This window comes from Vanellus vanellus (assembly GCF_965231255.1).
Source record: "Vanellus vanellus genome assembly, chromosome: 1".
In the NCBI taxonomy this organism is placed as follows: domain Eukaryota; kingdom Metazoa; phylum Chordata; class Aves; order Charadriiformes; family Charadriidae; genus Vanellus; species Vanellus vanellus.
Window position 1 is genome coordinate 126,293,983 of NC_138905.1, and position 14,852 is coordinate 126,308,834.

The window sequence follows — 14,852 nt, forward strand, 5'->3', positions numbered from 1 at the left end:
TCTTACATCTGGGTCAGGGCAATCCCAAGCACAAATACAGGCTCGGCAGGGAATGGCTGGAGAACAGCCCTGAGGAGAAGGACCTGGGGGTGCTGGTTGACGAGAAGCTCAACATGAGCCAGCAATGCGCGATCACAGCCCAGAAGGCCAACCGTATCCTCGGCTGCATCAAAAGAAGTGTGGCCAGTCAGTCAAGGGAGGTGATTCTGCTGCTCTACTCCACTCTCGTGAGACCCCACCTGCAGTACTGCATCCAGCTCTGGAGACCCCAACACAGGAAAGACATGGACTTGCTGGAGCGTGTCCAGAGAAGAGCCATGAGGATGATCCGAGGGCTGGAGCACCTCTCCTACGAGGAGAGGCTGAGAGAGTTGGGGCTGTTCAGCCTGGAGAAGAGAAGGCTCCGGGGAGATCTTATTGTGGCCTTCCAGTACCTAAAGGGGGCCTACAGGAGAGCTGGGGAAGGACTTTTTACTAGGGCATGTAGCAATAGGACGAGGGGGAATGGCTTTAAACTGAAAGAGGGCAGGTTCAGATTAAACATTAGGGAGAAGTTTTTCACTTTGAGGGTGGTAAGGCACCGGAACAGGTTGCCCAGAGAGGTTGTTGAGGCCCCATCCCTGGAGGTGTTTAAGGCCAGGCTGGAGGTGGCCTTGGGCAACCTGGTCTAGTGGGAGGTGTCCCTGTCTATGGCAGGGGGGTTGGAACTCAATGATCTTCAAGGTCCTTTCCAACCATTCTATGATCCTATGATTCTGTGAATTTTTAATTTATAGTATAGCAATCCTGTCCCTTCCCACCCAGATGGGCAACGCACAGGGCTTCGCTACAGGTGGTGTTTCTTCCCTCCTCAGAGCTGAGGCACCGGCTGGCAGCCTGCACAACATGGGAGCTGGCGTGCCAGCGTGGAGCTAACAGTCCCTCTTGCTCAAAACACTTTTTATGCTCTGCGGAGGCTATGGGAGAGCTTGCCTGCCAGCCAAGCTACTCCTTGTCAGCTGGCAGCCGGCTTGTAATCTGGAGCAAGAAACACGCTCTCCTGTAGGAACAGAACTGACTATTTTCCTTGCTGGCATAGATGCCTTTATTGTTAATATTACTAAACTGATTACACAGTTCTCAGGTTAAAAAACTTTTCCTTTTATTGTTTACTTTCCCCTTGGAAAGAGATGAGTAAGAGAAGAGGTTTTTAAAAGTCTACATTTCATATAAAACAAGTAGGACCTTTTCTTCTTTTTATTAAACTTTGAGAAGTTTGTATATTTATTGTCTGCGATGTGCCTCTTTCAGGGATTTCTTTGCAACCATAAGGCAAGAATTTGTGATTTAACTTTTGAGTTAGTCATGATACAAAACACCCAGGATTTATGCTGTTCCTTCCTTTACACAGTCCACCTTGGTAACCAGTAAACAAAAAATCCCTCTTGAATTGTTTACAGACCTTCCTTCTCCCCCTCTCCCTTCAGAAGCATCAGTTTATCTGGAAGATGGAAATACACAAAAAGTTCCCATAGTTTTATCGCCAGATCCCACCGACTGCTCCACTGCTCACTGCCCCTTCCCCTAGCTTTTAACACCGACTTCAAAGGAGGATGCACAGCCAGCTACCTCTGCTCTCGACTACCCGGTATCGCTTTGCACCCTTCACAAATGCTTCACATTTCCCAAGTCATTAGGAAGGGATTAGCCAACCCAGCGCCTAACACACACCGTTGTTTCCTTGACAGCCTAAAGAACCGCATCAAAGGCTCTTTGAGGCGCTAAATCTGTAATCCGGTTCTCCTTCACCCCGTGTTTCATCAACGCGGGCAGATACAATGCGAGAGCCATCCTCGTGTCCCTCCCCTCCTTATATTTTACAGACGTTTCAATCGCGGCGCTGCCGGGAAGCACTTCAGGGAAGGCAGCTGCCTCCAAGCCCTTCCACCCGACAGCTCAGCTCGTTCCCGAGCGCGGCGCCATTTCCCCTCCCGGCCGCGCCTCACCCCCGGCCGTGCCCCACGACCAGGCAAGCGGGGCTCGGCCCCTCCAGCCTCTCCGCCGTCCGAGACCGGCGCCCAGCCCGGCCTTGCTGCCCTTCCACACACCCCGGGCCCTCAGGAGAGGTGTGCCGGAGCGGGCGACGCGCCAACCCGCCGCCGCTCCCGCCCGCCCGCCGGCCAGCCCTCAGGCGGTAGCGACGCCCAGCACCAACGGCTCCGCGGCTGGCGCGCGCGGCCCCCCCGCGGCCGCCACCTGCCGGCCCCGCCCGCTCGAGCGCGGTCCCGGCTCCCCCCTCTCACCCCCCCAGAGTTAGGTTTTCCCGGAAAGGTTCTCTTTCCGGTCTGCCACAGCTGTTCGCTTCCGGTTCCGTGCCCCCAACATGGCGGCGGCCCCTGCGCCAAGCGGGCTCTGAGCGCTGCAGAGCCCACTCGGTGCCGCCGCCGCTCGCCTCAGCGTCGGGGGCCGCGCCCGCCCCTACTGTTGGCCTCTTCCCCCCACCTCTCTCTCCCTGCGGGCCGGGTGCCGGTCCCGCCGGGAGTGCCGCGGCAGCCCGGGGCTGCCGAGCGGTTCCTGCCCGGGTTTGAGGCGCTGCTGCTGCTGCTGCTGCTCCTCCTGCTCCTCCTCCTCCTCCTCCTCCTCCTCCTGCTGCCGCCGCCGCCGCTGCCGCCATGGCGCCGGTGCAGCTGGAGAGTAACCAGCTGGTGCCGGCCGGCGGGGGCCCAGCGTCAGCCCCGGCCCCGCCGGCCCCCGGGGCCGTGACAGCCGCCGCCAGCCCCGGCTACCGGCTCAGCACCCTCATCGACTTCCTCCTGCACCGGACCTACGCCGAGCTCACCGTACTGGCCGACCTGTGAGTGCCCCAGATTCCCGCCCCCCCCCCCCCTACCCGGCACGCTCCCTGCCCGGCTGCCGGTGCTCGCGGTGCCGCCTCCCGGCATCCCGGGAGGATGAGGAGGCCTCGCCAGGCATCTGTTCCGGAGCCCGGCCGGGCTGGAGAGGGGGGAGATGGTTGTCCCCTTCCCTTCTCCCAGCCCGGGGAAATGCCCTGTTCGTGCGGGTTTGCCTCTGCATCGGGCTGTATTGAGGGGCCTAGCGGAAGCTGCTGAGTGATCTCTCATAAAGAGAGGGAAAACGATGGTGAGGAATGCAGAGCAGCTGAGTGCAGATTGTCTGGATAAGTGCTTGTTTGCCCCCAAGTTACTGTCAAAAAAACCCAACGGTAGTGGCAGTACTGATATCAACATACACAAAACTTGAACGTGTAGAACTGAGGTATTTTCAGATGCTGTAACTCCTTGAGTTACCTGTGTGCTTTTTAAAATACCATTTGATTATTTGGGGGAAAGAAAATAAGTTATTTACATTTACTCTATGATCTGCTGTGCTGATGTTGTTGCGTTTGAAGTGGCAAAAGAAAGGAATGTTTTTGGGCCAAGAAAAACTTTAATGAAAGCATTTGGACTCTGAATAAACCTCTTTCCCTTTTAGTTTGTTTAACCTTTGAGGTTCTTGTGGGGAACCTGTATGTTTTAAGAAGTGACATACAGAACAAATGGAAAAAAATAGATATAGTTCTTGCAAAATACCATATCTGGTAAGTATGCAAACAGTGTTTTGCTCAACTTGGGGTTAAGAGTGTTCAAACTCTGGAAAGGCTGAGGAGTTTTAGAATTTTAGTTTGCTTTGGAAGAACTTCCAAAATGTCATTCAAGAAGTCTTTCCTGTATGTTTATGGTATGTGCAGACAGTAATTGGTGCTGTATGCGTTCTTGTAGGAGCATGTGGCTGTGATGTCCTTCATTCTTGTTTTAAGGTTTAGAACAGGTCCTTTTGACTTAAGTAAATCATTAAGGTACAAAATAAAGAGTAGTGTGAACAGTACATGAGGAATGCTTTGGGCACTTTGATTCACCAAGTAGTTTATAAGTTATGTGATGTCCCTTCCAAAAAGCAGAGTGAGTTGAATTTTTCCACGGTATTTCCCCATAAATATGGATTTGGCTAGTAGAAAGCCCAGCTGGAAAGTATTCTCCTCCTTCCCTCCAACAAAATGTTTTCTCATTCTTTTACCAGCACCAGCCTAATCCTAGAATAAAAAAAAAAAAAATACTTTTCCAATGTGATGCCTGTAGAACATTACAGAAATACAGTCCCCTATCTGTGGTAGCATCTGTCACCCAGGTCGTTGATAAAGTTCTAGAGTATTGTATTTCTCCACTTTTTAGATTGATTAAAAAGGGAAAGAACTCATTTCAGGCAAGTCAGGAAACAACCAATTTTAACACCTGCTGCAGGTGTTCTAGGATTGCTACTATGAATTAAGTAACTCTAGTCATGGATGCTTAGTGAGAATCATCAATTACAAAGCACAGGCAGTGATACTATGTGGCTCACTAGATTAGCAGAAATCTTAGGGTTCCAGCACCTTTCATCAAACTTTTAAATTAGTTTGACCAGTTCTAGCTTGCCTATTACAGAGTAGTGGCATGTGCCCTGTGGTGCTATTATATACCTGATTTCATTTTTTTCACCCCTTAACTAGGCTGCTTTCTAGAGTTGTCAAGCTACTTCCTTTATCACACGTGTAATTTCATTGTATTCATGAAACATTTGCAATCGTAGAAATTTTGAATTGCTCTTTGTAGGTATATAGTAGTTCTTCTTGTACTTAGTTGAAAGTTACTAACAAAATTTCTGGTAGTCTGAAATGTAATAGAACAATATATAATATGCCTTACTTTTTTTTTCTTTTTTTATATGTAGATTACCCAGAAAAACCGATATGGAAAGGTGAGTTGCAGTAAGACAATCTGTAGTACATGTTAAAATACAGGACTTTGTTTAGGATGTTAAGATTAATATAGAACTGTTTAAATAAAAAGTTTTTCTCCTAATTTTAGATTTTATGCGAGAAAGTAAGCCTTGTTTGTCTTGCTGTCACTACATAGTTTCAAGATTTTTCTCAGCATCTGTGGCAATATTAGTTTTTGTTGGGTTTTGTTGTTGTTTGGGCTTTTTTGTTGTTGCACTGTTCAGTATCATACTGTTGCTGTTAGAGTAGTTGAACTCTGTTAAGGACATTTTTCTCTTCATGAATCTTGAAGCAATGAAGTGACAGCAAAGCTGATGTGAAAGGGAACTGGAGAACCTAAATAGATTCTAGTTAGTATGATAAAGAAACTTTTTGTTCAGAAAAAGCAGTTCAACAATTAAAACAAGGTAAAAACCTCTTTTCTGCTTTTTTCCGTGTTGCACGATCTTTCTTATCATGAGCACTGTTTTCTGGTTCTGTTCTATGTGTTTTTGAAGTGTGAAGATTGTTGGAAAACAAATGTAAGAGACCAGAAAAGCCCTTCCCACACACACCCCCCTACTCCACCCCACCCCTCAAGATGAAAGAACTTGATTTACTTTTTTATTTCTTTGAATAAATTTTATGGAAGCTGTCAGAAAATTGTTTGCTTTTTTATTTGTGTTGACATGCTAATTGACCTAATTTTCTTTGGAGACATATAGTAGCTACGATATTCCTAATATTGTTAATAGAGCACTATGTACCAAGATGATTGTTAATTTGGTTATCTCAAATCTTCCAAAACTCCCATAACATATTTTGGAATTAATCCCATTTTCAGGGAATCATAACCTTGGATGATTCCTTGTGCCCCTTTCCCTTATTTTATTAAGATAAATAATCTGTTTGTTGTTTGTTTGTTTATTTTTTAATTATCACTCTATTTGCTGAGGAAATTATGTTCCACTGGGGTCCAGAGCTCACTTGTACTGGGGAGGGGGGGTTCTCCTATCTAGATGTTTAGCATTTCTGGGTAAAGCTGGAATCTGCTTTGTGGGGCACACAGGTCTGGAGCAACAACTTAAGTCCTAATGGATTACAGATAAAAGAAAATAAGACAGCCTTCAGTGGTTACAAAGAATGTCCTGCAATTGAAATTGTTTTGAAATTAAATGTTCACATCCTTGTTAGATTTTACTTACAACTCTTCTTGGTGAAGTGACTTTCCAGCTCTTGGAGGAAATCTGTAAGGAATGTAGTTTACTTATCCAAATTAATCTATTGTTCCTAACTTTGGGGGCCATAATGGCAGCAGTAGTTGGGCTTCAAGCTCTGTTTCCTCAAGCTAGCCTGGTAACATGGCATACATACTTTGGTGAAGATGTGATGGTATTATCCTCTAATAAAGTTCATGTAAAATCTAAGTTCGTTACTACAGTCACTAGCTAAAAGATGCTGTGATAAGAAAAACTGATGGGAAAATATGCCTCATAGTATAACATGGCTTTTCTTTGTAAAGGGTCATTTATTAGTTATCAATGATAGGAATAAATAACTTTTGCAACAAGAAAGTGATTGAATTGAAAAAAACATTAGTACCGTGGTGTAAAATTAATAGTACTGAGTTCTGAGGGAAATCCAAGGGCTTGCTTCTTGATAATGGAGACTGTTTTTTGCTCAGTATTCTTTATCTTTTCCTCTTTATCCTCCAGTGAAGTGTAATATGTGGGAAGCTTTTATCTAAATACAGTAATAGATATATAAGATTTAACTGGAACTTGGATTATAATGACTTTCCAAGGTCCTGTCTTTTGTTGTGGGGAAATGAAAGGTAAAACCTTATGCCTGCATTCCTGAATGAACGGTTCTTGCTGAGAAGTATTTAGAAGATACTTATTGGTACAATACTTCCAAGAACTACGTAAACATACTGTTTTCCTAAAAATAGGCTGTTTTCCTGCAAGTTTTGCAGTAGTTACTGAACAAGACTGTTACTTCTCAAACTTGAAACAAACACTCTGTCAGCTACACAAGATTTTTTTAAAAAGGTATTCAGAACTGTTATAAAAACATGTTACTCATGACTTCAACAACAGTGCAAATACACACCTAATTCTTGTGAAACATTGAGTTCCATTCTTTTCTAATGACAAGATGACTGTGATTTCACTCCTTCATAGACACAGGTAATAATTTTGGTTGGATTGGTACTTTGCAACTGTCTTTTACTTCAAGCAAAGGGCTGGACTAGGTATCTCCAAAGTTGATTCAGGTTGCTCAGGCTCATATCCAGTTGAGTTAAATATTTTCAAGGATGGAAATCCTGTAACCTTTCTGGGCAACCTACTTCAGTTTTTGATCACCTCACTGTGTATTTCTTTGTTTTCCTGATGTCTAACTAGTTTTTCACTGTTTTAGTTTGTGGTTGTTGTCCCTCAGCCTTTTGCACTTTTGAGAAGAGTCTGGTTCCATCTTCTCTATAACACCCGTTTAGATATTTGAAGATGGCAGTAGGATCTCACTGTAGCCTTCTCTTCTTAAACATAAACAAATACAGCTTCCTCAGCTCCTCCTTGTATGTCATGTGGTCCAGCCCCTAACCCACTTCTGTACAGCAGTATCTTTCTTGGCTAGGAAGTACAAAACTGGACATAGTGCTTCAGATGCAGTCTCACACATGCTGACTCAAGGTGAATGATCCCCTAGGCTGCACCTGTGCTAATACAGCCTGTCATTGTTGCAAGGGCACATTGCTGACACTTGTTCACTTGTCCACCAGGACCCCCAGGTCCCCTTTTGCAGAGCTGCTGCTTAGCACCCAGCCTGTGCTGTTACATGAGATTGTTTGGTTCCAGATGCAGGACTTTGATGTGGTTTTGCTGAACTTCATGAGGTTCCTGTCAACCAGCTGAAGTCCCTCTCTTCGCACCCACTGGTTTGGCATCACCTGCAAACTTCCAAAGAGTGCATTCCTTCACATCATGCGGGTTGTTGATGGAGGTGTTAAATTGTATTGACCCTGAAGGAACACCACTAGTAACCATCATTAAAGAAGTCCAGCTGGTAGCCAGTCACAGCCTGTTATGCCTGGCACTGCAGCCAGTTTTTCATCTACCTTGTAGTCCACTTACCCATGTCATATCTTGCCTGCTTGGCTACAAGAATGCTATGGGACATCTTGTCAAAAGCTGTGAAAAAGTCAATGTAAATGCATCTTCTCTTCTCCCCTTGATCACAGAGCCATTCATCCTGTAGAAGGCAGTTCCGTTGATCAGGGATGGTTTGCCCTTGGCAAATCTGTGCTGACTGTTCCCAGACTACTTTCATGTTTGTTATTTGTCTGGACATAGCTTTTGGAAAGATTTGTTTTACACATTTTCTTCTTAACTGGGCTTAGGCCAACTGGCCTGTAGGTCCCTAGATCCTTTTTGACCTTCTTGAAGAAGGGTGTGATCTTTGCCTTTTTCCAGTCATGAAGGCCTTTGATCACTATGGCCTTTTGAAAATGATAGAGAGCAACTTTACAGTGGCTCATGTCAGCTCCTTCGGCACCCTTGGATGCGTCCTATCTGCTGCAATGGACTTTTGTATGTCAAGCTTGTTTAAGTGGTCCTTAATTTTATATACTTTTAATGTAGCTAATGCTTCACTCCCCCAGACTTAGCCAGTAGTTTGAAGGATCTGAAAGCCCTGAGATCAGAACTTACCACTGAAGACCAGGGTACAGAATGCACTGAGTACCATGGTCATTAGAAAGCTTTTTAATGTGCTTTGATTTTACAGGACTTGTAAATGTATTCTTTCCTTAAGTTTCATCTTCCTTGAATAATTTTTTTTTTTTTTTTTTGTGCAGCCCAGCATAAGGTCCTATATCTATAATGAAGGACAAGGGAATGCAGCAAAATTGAAAGACTGGGTTTTTGGTAGAGAAGTAGATAGATGTGAATTACCACCACAATTGTCATTCAGGGATGATGGTGATGGTTCTGGAAGCAGGATTCTGTCAAGTAGAAGTAACAAGTCTTCTGTAACTTCATACACGTGGTATTAATGGAACAGTTACTGGAATAATGTGTCTAGTTTTATCAATAATTTTCATTATTAAATTGCTGTGTTTTTTTCTGCCCTTTTGAGGGGGCTTGGAGGGGTGTCTGCTTTTGATTCCCAGTCACAGAACATCAGTTTGAATTTTTCTTGCTATCATGCTGTTTTCACCACAGAAATTTGATTGATATAACTACGAAATTTTTGCAACTTCTATATGGAGTTTGTCAGAGAGATTACTGGCTTTCTAAAGTCTCACTGTAGACATCTTTCAAATCCCATAGAGTTTTTTCTGAATCTTTCAAAATTATCAACATCTTGTTTTCATAGTGTGGTTACTATTAGAGCAGTATATACATATAGCGGCTTGTCCACAAGTTGAAAACCTTAATATCAGGCTGAATGCCATTCTAAAACATATGCTCTAGAACACAGAGAAGTTACTAGCTTAATGCCTGAGTTCTTGGATGAGGTTTGTAGTATGTAATGCAAGAAACCAGACCAGATGGTATTAGTTGTGCTTCTGGCCTAAACGTTCATCTGCTACAAGAAGATAATGCTTTACTTATTGCACATAAGAGTTAACCTCATTACACCAGCGCTTTCAGCAGAAACAGGCTCTATCTATATTACAAGTATGTGTTTTACAGATTATGATCAGAAGGAGATACGACTTCTGTTTGGTAGAAGCCAATATCTGTTGCACTGATTAATGTTATTTTTGTCCAAATGCTTCTGTTACTTTAGAAAACCATATCAGGAAAACATCTTAGGTTTGGGGTTGTTTTTTTCCAAAGTAACTAGAATGCCATGGTGAAATTGGTGAATTGAAGGTGTAGAAAGGGAGGAAAACCTCTATAAACAGTAAATGAAATGGTATTTCAGAGGGTATAGTATTACAGGTCTACATTGTATATCTGTGTGTCTTGTCTAATGCATCTACAATGTAGAGCTGTAATGAAGGAGGGAAATCTGGGTGTGCTATTACATTCTCGTTTACGAAAAAAAAAACATCTTAAGACATGCAACCATACACTGCCTCATTTTAACTATTTCATACAAAGCAGGGTGGGAGGATAATTGACTATTGGTAATTTCTCCTTATCCCAATTACTTTGCAAGGCTGGAATGGAGAGGAAGGTAAAAGGGTGGGGGGTTTTGTGGTCTTCCCCACCACCACCTTGTTTCACAGAGTTAAATTGCTGCTTTATTATATATCTGAGCACTGGCTTAACGTACATTTGTGTTTTTTTTTCCAGAAAAATAGAAATAGTGCAGTTTGCAAGTCGCACTCGTCAACTGTTTGTTCGTTTGTTAGCCTTAGTCAAATGGGCTAATAATGCTGGAAAGGTGGAAAAATGTGCGGTAAGTTAGCAATAGAGTTTGGTATGAAATAATCTCTAGGTGATATGGGATTTTGGTACAGCCTAACTTCTCATTACCATAGAAGTTTTTTTAAAAAAGCCTGTTTTACGGGCAAATGAATATTAAGTTATAACCAATTTTTTCCTATTTAGAAATTGTATATTCTTGTGTTTCAGCAGTTCATGTTCCCAAAAACTCAACAGTGTCAAAAAATGAAAGGCTTGTCTGCACAGAGTTTCAGGAGCACTTTGGGATTAGGTGATAGGGCAGGGAAGATGGTGATCTCAGTGTGTTAGTTCTTACTAACACTTCCATCCTGGTTTTGGTCAAATAAGAATAAAGTCCAGAATGTTGCAAAAAAACCCAAGTCCCAAGTGATTAGAAACCAGTATGATTGCATTCCAGTAGCAATCATCAGATAAACAGCTGTGAGGCTTTACAGATCCTCCACAGCATCAGAAATGGCATGCAGATTTAAAGTGTCCTTGCATATGAATGTAAGAAATGGCCAGAATATTAATTCTTTCTTTGTTTTATAGATGTGATTACTTGAATTGGAAGTGACAGCTAAAATCACCTTAGTCATGCGCACTAGGTGAACTGAATATAAAGGGGCAGTGATTTGTGCATTTTTTGGACGAATACCTCTTTTTTTCTTTTTCTTTTCTTCCCCTCCTTGTCCTCTACAGATGATATCAAGTTTTTTAGATCAGCAAGCCATTCTGTTTGTGGACACTGCTGATCGTCTGGCATCACTAGCTAGAGATGCTTTGGTTCATGCTCGTCTACCTAGTTTTGCTATCCCGTATGCTATTGATGTTCTGACAACTGGATCATACCCGCGTCTCCCTACCTGCATTAGGGTAAATAATCCTGCCATATGTCTGGGGAGGGGGGGGGAAATGCCCTATACAGTATCAAATGCATGTTGATGAAACTAATTGTCTGTGTGCAAATGGAACTGTAGTTTAATACAGGCCTAGCGCCAAGTCTCTGTAGCTTCAGTTTCTCGTGCAGAGCACTTCCTATTTGAATAAGTTATTGTTTCCCAGTAAAGTATTCTCTCCATTTAAACTAGTTCTGCTCTAGGATGAGTACAGTAGCAGCTCCTCTTCCTTGGTTCTTTAAGTATTTGCTTGTGCTAAGCCATCGTCCTAGAAAAATGAAGAGTGAAAAGGAGTTACTGACATCTGTTGTTCCTAGAGGTTTTGCCTGTATTTGGAAATGGACTGAAATATTTAACAGCTCTTTTTAATGCTGCTGCCTTTTCTTACTGTTAAAATGCAGAATAACAGGATTTTGTGAAGTAATATAAGCAGTAGGACCTGTGACTTAGATCTATAGCTACAGATAAGGATTGGCTTTCAAATCTTAGTCTTTAAAAACAAGTTTTGCCTGATGTAAGGCCATGAATTTATTTAATTGAGCCTTGTTGAGCAATTTATTCAGTCGTCAGCCTCAGGTAAAATGTAATCAACTAGAAAACAAATCTTAGTGTAAGATATAAAACTTCACTTGTGTGTAATGTCCTGTAGTATTTATATTTTCAGACTTCTTGTCTGGTTAGTTTTCACCATTGCTACTGTCAATGTATTATACATGTTTGAGATATATAGACATGTTTGTGTTTATTTTAACAGGATAAAATAATCCCTCCTGACCCAATAACAAAGAGTGAGAAGCAAACCACACTTCATCAGCTAAACCAGATTCTTCGACATCGACTAGTGACTACAGATCTCCCTCCACAGCTGGCAAATCTTACAGTTGGTAAGAACTGGAATTACTTTTTGAAGAATACATTATTCCAGGCTGATTTTAAATGTTTGTTTTAGTGCTAAAGCAAAGCTAAAAGACCGACCATTAGGCATGCTTCATCTGTTAAGACTGGGATCCTGTCTCTGTATGACATGAAAAAATGATGGCACTTATAATATTGCTGAAATATTATTTACTTTCAAGAAGAAATCCTGTGTAGTTAATGGCAAAAGGTTGTAGACATTGTCTTGCTCTTTCAGCAAATGTGTTACAAAAGAGTCTTAGGCCTAACAATGCAACTGCGTTATCTTAAGTTAATTTTAAAATGCAATTTGAGTAAACTGTTAGGTGTTTCTGTAGAAACTCTTTGAACTTTAGCTTAAACAAGTCACTCCAATGTTGCTTTTTTTAATCTGTTTTTGGTATTCATCTTCATGCATATAATTTGTTCATATTTATGCATGCTTTTTGTTCAGTGGCTCACTGCAGTGCCAGATCTCTCTATCTGTTTTCAGATCTCTGTTTTCCTTTAGCCCAAGTAGTGGTAGACACTGATGACCTGTTTTACAGGAAGGATGTCTATAAACTGGACTAGGTTATTGCAGAATGGCAGAGAATAGGGCTGCAATGGACCTAGTCCATGCTTTTAACTAAGACAGGGTTAGCCACGTTTAAACCATACCCCACAGACCTAGATTGAAGATGTTTCTGAAAAATCTTCGTAGTAGTTTTCACTGGTCCCTGTGTGAATGCTTGCAATATCAGTATTGGAGCCATTTTTGTCCAACGGAAGTATAAATGGATATATGTCTGAGCTCTTCAGATCTTTCAGTTAACTAAACAATTCAATGACTAATAGTTTCTCGTTTGTGGTTTCGTTTGTTTTAAGAGCATGTCTGAAATGCTTTTCAAAATGAGAGAGTTAAAGTGGTTAAAATTTCTATAGGAATATTTCTATATGTCTGTAACTGTAAAGCTATATGGCATATTTTGTTAAGTGATTGAGAAGAAGGTTGACCCACAGGTTACAGTAACGACTTGTACTAAATTGTTTGCTCTACCACTCATTCTCTTTATGACCTTTCTTACATAGTTTTGACAGTTTTTCTTTCCAGCTCTTGAAACTGATAGCAGTGTTCACAAAGGCGTGAGGATATGTATGTCAATTAGATAAATAGTGTACATAATCTTTGCTTGTGTGCATATATATAATGTTATGCAAAAGATTATCTTCATCACATGAAAATTGAGTAACAATATTTTAAGGTTAAATAAATGGATTGCAGTGAGATGTGTTTCCAGGGTTGGTTGTTTTGGTTTTAGGGTGTTGTTGGTTTTGGTTTGGTTTTTTTTTTTTTTTTTTTTTTTTTAAGATTTCAGCCTCGGCTGAGATCATGTTCTGAATCTCTTTTGAATATCGCTTAGAGTATTCATTTTTGATGTAGCAAAGAATTGGAAAAATTCAGCGAGACATTTTGTTTGTGTGACTTGTCAGGCTGGCAGTTAGATCAATGTTACTCTGTATTGTAGTAGCACAAGTGTTAACGAGTTATCGTGACTAAAGTACTGCTCTTCAGGACAGTTTGGTATATCTGTCCATGCTGCTTATTGACACTGGTTGGTTGCAGAAGCAACTGAAGTCTTCAGAGTTGCACAGAAACATATGCAACAGACCAGAAACCATAGGGAAGTAATCTGTTGTGAGTGCCAGGAACTACCACGCTGATATTTTGAGGCATCTTAGAAGACTGAGCAAAATAAAATGTTTTTTTCTTCTTTAGCCAATGGCCGTGTGAAGTTCCGAGTTGAGGGTGAGTTTGAGGCCACCTTGACAGTGATGGGTGATGACCCTGACATCCCCTGGCGCCTTCTCAAACTGGAAATTTTGGTTGAAGACAAGGAAACTGGCGGTAAAAAAAAAAAAAAAAATCAAGCCTTTACACTTCATTTTTAGCACGATGTTTATCTCTGATGCTGTATAAGTCTTGTTTATACTGCGTCTTTTGCGTATATATAAGATAATGAATCAGTATATACTTGTCGTGTTTTCACCTTGCTCTATGCACTTTTAATACGTTAACAATGGTAGACTGTGACAGTGTAGTTGACTGAAACTTCCAGATTAAACCAAGGATTTTGTTATTTTATTAGAAATGCTGGTATGGAAATTGCTTAGTAGTTGTATCTTTTTTTTTTTCTCTTTACTTTATTAAATTATTTAATTATTTTAAATATGTAGTTTCTTGATGTCTAATGTGAATTATTTTTAATTCATCAAAGATGGTCGAGCCTTGGTTCACAGCATGCAGATCAACTTCATCCATCAGTTGGTCCAGTCACGGCTGTTTGCTGATGAAAAACCACTTCAGGACATGTACAGCTGTCTGCGTATCCTTCTGAAAGTTGCTTCTGAATAAGTTGTTTAATGTAGCCTTGGTATTCCTAGTAGCTGGAGGTCAAGAAAGGTTGATTCCCTATTGAGCTAGGGGGAAATGTCTGGATGTGGAGTAAAACTGATAGCCTTGGAAACAGTTATGCTCAGGTCCCAGCGTGTAAAATTTGTTTGTACACACTTAATCAGCAAAGGTAAATGTGAGGTACTCAAGACAGCAGGTTGTGTCGTAGGTCAGTGCAGCAGCAGCTGGCTGCATATGCTAATTTCAGAGGTGGATACAGTGCTGATTTGGAAGGTCTGGGAGCTGACAAGGAAGGGCTGGGAGCTGACAATTCTTGTGACCAAGAATTGCAATAAGGTGGTGATGGTGTGTTAACTGTATTGCACCTGTGTGAATAATAACATGAGGTATAGCATGTGCAGGATGTAGTACAATGGTTTCTATGTGCAAAGGAATTGCTTGACAATGTGAAATGGTTTTCAGTGAAACAGTTTCTGCAGAAACAAACAGAA

General features: G+C 41.9%; 1 protein-coding gene across 1 annotated transcript in view; it reads left to right on the top strand.

The window, feature by feature from the left end:
- Window positions 1–2,651: 2,651 nt before the first annotated feature.
- The window catches only part of MED14 (mediator complex subunit 14), a gene marked incomplete at its 5' end in the record, with an annotated part of 37,532 nt that continues 25,331 nt past the window's right edge, over window positions 2,652–14,852 (top strand). Inside the window, 7 exons of the mRNA XM_082492020.1 lie at window positions 2,652–2,833; window positions 4,747–4,773; window positions 10,081–10,186; window positions 10,876–11,049; window positions 11,827–11,956; window positions 13,726–13,854; window positions 14,225–14,332. Of these exons, the coding sequence (XP_082348146.1) occupies window positions 2,652–2,833; window positions 4,747–4,773; window positions 10,081–10,186; window positions 10,876–11,049; window positions 11,827–11,956; window positions 13,726–13,854; window positions 14,225–14,332 (856 nt within the window). The remainder of the gene's footprint in view (window positions 2,834–4,746; window positions 4,774–10,080; window positions 10,187–10,875; window positions 11,050–11,826; window positions 11,957–13,725; window positions 13,855–14,224; window positions 14,333–14,852) is intronic.